Raw genomic sequence first — 6,000 nt, 5'->3', positions numbered from 1 at the left:
GTACTAATCTGAAGCTTTCGGAGAATTCCCATTTGATTTCCCACTCTCAGCAGCTCCGACTCTAACCAAGCGGGACGTAAAAGGAAAAGTACTGCCTGAAGCGGTGAAATGAAACTTTTAAGCAACACACATAAAAGTTGCTGGTGAACGCAGCAGGCCAGGCAGCATCTCTAGGAAGAGGTGTCCTAACGAAGGGTCTCGGCCTGAAACGTCGACTGCACCTCTTACTAGAGATGCTGCCTGGCCTGCTGCGTTCACCAGCAACTTTTATGTGTGTTGCTTGAATTTCCAGCATCTGCAGAATTCCTGTTGTTTGCGAAATGAAACTTTTATATTTGCGCCGCACACATCAAAGTTGCTGGTGAACGCAGCAGGCCAGGCAGCATCTCCAGCAACTTTGATGCGTGTGGCTTGAATTTCCAGCATCTGCAGATTTCCTCGTGTTTGCGGTTGTATACGTGCGCATTCACTTTCCATTCTGCCTTTTTACTTTGTTTTAGGTAAGATTCACAGGTGGGGAGGGGGAACGAATTTCGGTTTCCTCTACCGCTGGGTGGCGTTAATCACGGCAAAATCCTCTCATCGTGACGATAGCACTTTTGTAAGGTTGAGCACTTTTGAGTTGCCAAGCCGCGAGTAAAGTTCTGGGGGAAAAATGCAACTGAGTTCACTGAAAGCGAACAGGTTGTCCTTGGTCAGACTTTCCGAGCTGATCCGACAAGTTGTGCACTTGGGAACGGAAGGTTGCAGGCTTGACTGTAGCGGCGGGATAGTGCGGAGGGCTCGGCTGCAGTGGTCCGGCGCGGGGTCTAGGACTGCGTGGGTCCGCTCGGCAGACCTCGTCGGGACTCCCTGCTTGCTCCAGAACCACGGGACGCGGCGGAGTTTTCACCGCTCTCTAAGTTGTTCAGCCGCAGACTCAACTTACGAGGATGCGTTTCGCAGATCTGTCGAGGAACCAGAAGACTTTTGGAGCGAATGTGCCCAAGACATTGTCTGGTTCAAACCGTGGCAAAAGACTCTGGATTTTTCAGACCCGCCTTTTGTGCGCTGGTAAGTTACTGTAACAGAAAGAACTTCTGTAAAGACTAAATGTCCCCGTGTCGGCATCCGGGAGATTGCTGGCTGTAGACGTTTCATCTTTCCCGGAGTGGTATGCGACCGAGCTGAAAGTGGATTTGAACCGAGGACATTGCCAAAGGCGGATGTTAGTTACCCATTTACAGTACCCACGTGGGAGGACAGTCGGCAGTTCACTGCTGGTGCCAACTGATAAATTCTGAAATAGAGATATGACTGAGAGATTAAGGTGACAAATTTTCGGGAGGTAAAACAGTAATAACTTAAAAAAACGCTACCTGAAGCGAAATCAAGATTGTATACGCTCATGAAATTAAGGTGGTGTTTGAAATTTAAACAAAAATAACTGGAATATCAACAAAAATGAACAGTAAAACAGTTTTTAATGGTTGTTTAGCGAGAAGTATTTCCAAGTTAGAGCTGCTCCCTCCCAGCACCAGGGATTTGCGTTCAATCCTGACGTCCGGGGTTGATCGTGTCCATAATCCTCCGTGATTGTATGAATTACCCCGCGCACTCAACTTCCGCCTGAAGACATGCGACGGGTTACTTGGTGAACTGTAAATTAGCCCAGAGAGCAGTTAAGTGGAAAAAAGGCATCAACCCAGACATGATGAGCACACGAGAAAGGCTGGGTTGCATGTTGACTGGGAAAGAAAGAGAATGGGACTGATGGGATCACTGCGCTGGGAGTTAGTTTAGGGACTTTGGGCCAAATATGTTGCAGCAAGTGAGTAACAACATTGAATGGCATCTTTGATGTCACATTAAACCGTGAGATAAATCACAGATCACGTTCTGCTGGGAGAACAGGATTAGATTTCTATAACGTCATACTACTTCATGCTCATTCCTGCAGAACTGTGCCTTCGTCTAGGCTTGAATATTGCGCATCACTTTTGGCTGGCCTTCTTTAGCGCAGTTGAGGTCATGTGGTATTTGCGTTTATGTCCCAACATGCACCTCTTATTTCTCACCTTCCCCGTGCATTTAAGTTTGCTTTCCACTCCAGTTTTACCAAAGCCTTGATTTAAAAAAAGTCTGCATTATGTTTTAACATTTAGGCAGGAAATTACACTCCCAGTGTCTTTAATCGCCATCTATGTAAGACACCTGTGAGATATCTGCCCTTGCATTGCAAGTAAATTACTTTGCCACCTCTGGCAAAAAAACATGCCTTTAGCAAATGATGTAACCTCTAGAATTCCTTCTCCAGTCTTCGTCTCTCTTCCTGTCTTTAAGATGCAGCTCTTAAATTATTGCTCTGACCAAGCTTTTGATACTAGGGCTGATATTTCTTTTGTGCTAAGCTGTCATGTTTTGTTTGATAACGCTCGTCAAGCTGCTTGGGATGTCTTATTACGTTTTTGTGCAATTAAGAGTGGTAAAAAAAATCGGTCTCAGTAAATTACTGTTGACAACAAGTTACTTTCTCTGTCTATTACATCCTCAAGGATTGCCGCAGCTAACTGGAGGCCCATAGACAGCAACACCAGGCTTTGTATCGTTTAATGTTCAAAGTTCAACCTAAAATTTATTATCAGAGTACTGTACATGTATGTCACCACCTATTATCAAGATTCTTTTTCCTGCAGGCATATTCACCAAATCTATAGAATAGTAACTATAAACAGGATCAATGAAAAAGTAAGTAGAGCATAGAAGACAACAAACTATGCAAAGGCAAATATAAATAAATGGCAATAAATAAGGAGAGCAGGAAATAATAAGATGAAGAGTCTTTAAAGTGAAATAATTGGTTGTGGGAACATCTCAAAGGATGGACAAGTGGGTGTAGTTATTTGCTTTTGTTGAAGAGCCTGATCGTTGAGGGGTAGTAACTGCTTGAACCTGGTGTTGTGAGTCCTGAGGCACTTCTACCTTCTACCTGATGGCAGCAGCGAGGAAAGAGTGTGGCCTGGGTGCTGGGGATCTCTGGTGATGGATGGTGTTTTCCTACGACAGCATTTCACGTAGATATGCTCGATGGTTGGTGTCTGTCATTCATTGTGATGGTGCTAGATTTGTTGTCATTGCAACTGCAGATTCCTGGTTAAACATAATATTTCATCAGTGAATCTAAAGCACTTGCATCAGTAATTTGGAGCCAACACGTGGAATCAAAAAGTTTAGATAGACTGAGTCAATTTACAAAATGGTTCAGATGGCACGAGAAGGGTTCTTAAATCAATATTCACTATAGCTTTAATTCAAATAAAAATATGTTTATAGAATCATCATAAAGGTCAAACTAAATTTATTACCGAAGTATATATATGTCACCATATACAACCCTGAGGCTCATTTTCTAGAAGCCACACTCAATAAATCCATAATAGGATAATAACCATAATAAAATTAATGCACTAACTTGGGCATTCAACCAGTGTGCAAAAGACAAGATACTGCAAATGCCAAAATAAAGAAATAATGATAAGCAATAAATATCGAGAACATGAGATGAAGAGTCTTTGAAAGTGAGTCCATAGGTTATAGGATCATTTCAATGATGTGGCAAGTGAAGTTGAGCGAAGTTATCCACTTTGGTTGAAGATCCTGATAGAGGGGTAATAACTGCTCCTGGACCTGGTGGTGTGGGTCCTGTTCCACCTTCCTAATGACAGCAGTGAGAAGAGAGCATGTCCTGGTGATGGATTTTGCTTTTCTGCGACAACACTTGTTGTATATGTGCTCAATGGTGCTTGCAGCAAAGTTACAGCATTTAACCCAATATGTCTGTTTTAGCTGTCTAAAAGAGTTATCCGCTGTGATCAACATGCACAAAATGCTGGAGGAACACAACAGGTCAGAGAGTGTCTATAGAGAGGAATAAGCAGTCGATGATTCAGGCCAAGACACTTCTTCAGGATTGGAAAGGAGGGGGGAACTCACCAGAAACCTTTTCTTCCAATCCTAGTGAAGGGTCTGGGCTCAAATCATCAGCTGTTTATTCCTCTCCAAAGTAATCCTGACCAGCTGAGTTCCTCCAGCATTTTGTGTGTGGTGCTTGGGATTTTCAGCATCTGCAGAATCTCTTGTGTTTACGTATCAACTAAGGTGATACTTTTCCTCATATTTTCAACTATTCTTTTTACAGATGGTTAAACACCTTTTGAAAGATACCAGTTATTCTGTCAATCAATATTATTCGTAGGATGCCTAGCTTTTCTTTTAACTTTTGTTATAAAAGAAAATAAACTTTGCATGCAAGACAACGTTTTCCATCCTTTATTCACATTAGAAAGATGTTGGCAAGCTGCCTTTTTGGATCTCTGCAATCCTCGTCTACAACACACTCGCAAAATGCTATTCACTTGGAACAGTTGATGTTTTTTGCTGAGACCCTTCATAATCCTCTTCCTTTCCAGTCCTGATGACCCGAAAGGTCAAATGTTTATTTCCCTTCATAACGGCTGCCAGATGTGCTGAGTTCCTCCAGCATTGTGTGTGTGTGTGTGTGTTTGTGTTGCCCAAGTCTTTTAGTAGTTTTGTAGCCACAGTTACTGGTAGCAGCTCTCCCTCCCCCCACCCTGTGAATTATTTAATTAGTTGAATTTAAGTTGCCCATGATGGGAATTGAACTCTTGCCTCTGGATAAATAGTCCAAGATTTGGGTTACTCATCTAATACGATAAGTTTTCTTCTGTCATATCATTCATTCTGCATGACTCATCTTTCATTTTCCATAAAAGACTGCTTATCCAAAGTGAGCTGCCTCTTTCTTACCCTCCGGCAAGTAATCTGTCAACTTTCCTCCCTGAACTGCATTGATTCTAAATAACCGTGTCCTTCAGTCAGAACTAATTTGCATCTTACATTTTTGTGGGATGAGAGTAATGGAGGACTTGAACATTGTTAATGTTATCCATCAATTAGTTTTCACACAGGTCCCTGTGTGTGTGTGTGTGTGTGTGTGTGTGTGTGTGACAGACAGAGAGAAAGAGAGAAAAAGAAAGAAATATGGTGGATATTTCCTTTTGTTCCACACATGCAATGACAGAGAGAGAACCTGGTATGGGAGAATAATGAGTCCTGGTAGAAACAGTGGAGATGTTATATCTCCCATACAGTATAATAAAACAATCACTGAATTTACCCAGAGTATACAAATCTTCAAAGGGTTTGATGCTGAAGAGCCATCTACTGACCCAGCAATAAACATTTATGCACAGTTCAACTGAGTTAATGAGGAAACTCAAGAAATGCTTGCCTTTCTGCTATGTATTTCAGGTTTGTTGATGGTGAACTTAATGTGTGCTATAATGCACTAGATCATCATGTTGAAAGTGGGCGGGGAGACCAAGTTGCCATCATTTACGACAGCCCAGTCACAGGGACTACACAAAGCATTACTTACAGAGAAGCTTTGGAACAGGTAATGCAGACTTCTCATTAAATTGTGTTTCGATGTCACTATTGTTGCCTTCTGCTGTCTGCTTTACAGACATTCAAGACATTTCCCTTGCTATTTGACCCTCATCTTACCTATACCCTGGGTTTTCACTCTCCTTTCCAAATCCTCCTGTTCTAATCTTTAAATGGTTCTCCCATATAGTCATTATCTGTACCCAGTCCTGAATCTCTTCGTGTGGGGTAAAGCAAGCTAGAAGTTGTAGAGCAGCATAACTCCGTTATTTTTAAAAGTTAGTTAAACCCAAGTAATACAATGCACATCACATGACCGGTGGTGTAGTGGCATCAGCACTGGACTTTGAGGCAGATGGTCCTGAGTTCGAATCCGGCCAGGTCCCAACATGGGCAACAGCAGTATCTGTGCGGAAGAAAGGCCTGGCTATCTACTTCTGTATCTTGCCATGAAAACCCTATCCATACACTCACCATGAGTCATCAACAGGTCTCCGAGGTCTCAGTTGGTCGAGGTGGACCATGGATATTGTGTCCTAGATACCAAGATAGGGC

General features: G+C 42.5%; 1 protein-coding gene across 1 annotated transcript in view; it reads left to right on the top strand.

Annotated features, from left to right (window-relative positions):
* Positions 1–600: 600 nt before the first annotated feature.
* Positions 601–6,000, top strand: part of acss3 (acyl-CoA synthetase short chain family member 3) — an 88,607-nt gene continuing 83,207 nt past the window's right edge. The window contains exons 1-2 of the mRNA XM_063057751.1: positions 601–1,053; positions 5,311–5,455. Coding sequence (XP_062913821.1) covers positions 656–1,053; positions 5,311–5,455 — 543 coding nt within the window. The 5' untranslated portion in view covers positions 601–655. The remainder of the gene's footprint in view (positions 1,054–5,310; positions 5,456–6,000) is intronic.

This window comes from Mobula hypostoma, chromosome 9 (assembly GCF_963921235.1).
Source record: "Mobula hypostoma chromosome 9, sMobHyp1.1, whole genome shotgun sequence".
NCBI lineage: Eukaryota > Metazoa > Chordata > Chondrichthyes > Myliobatiformes > Myliobatidae > Mobula > Mobula hypostoma.
Note: the sequence above shows the minus strand (reverse complement) of the source record. Positions and strands in the feature narration are given on the sequence as shown.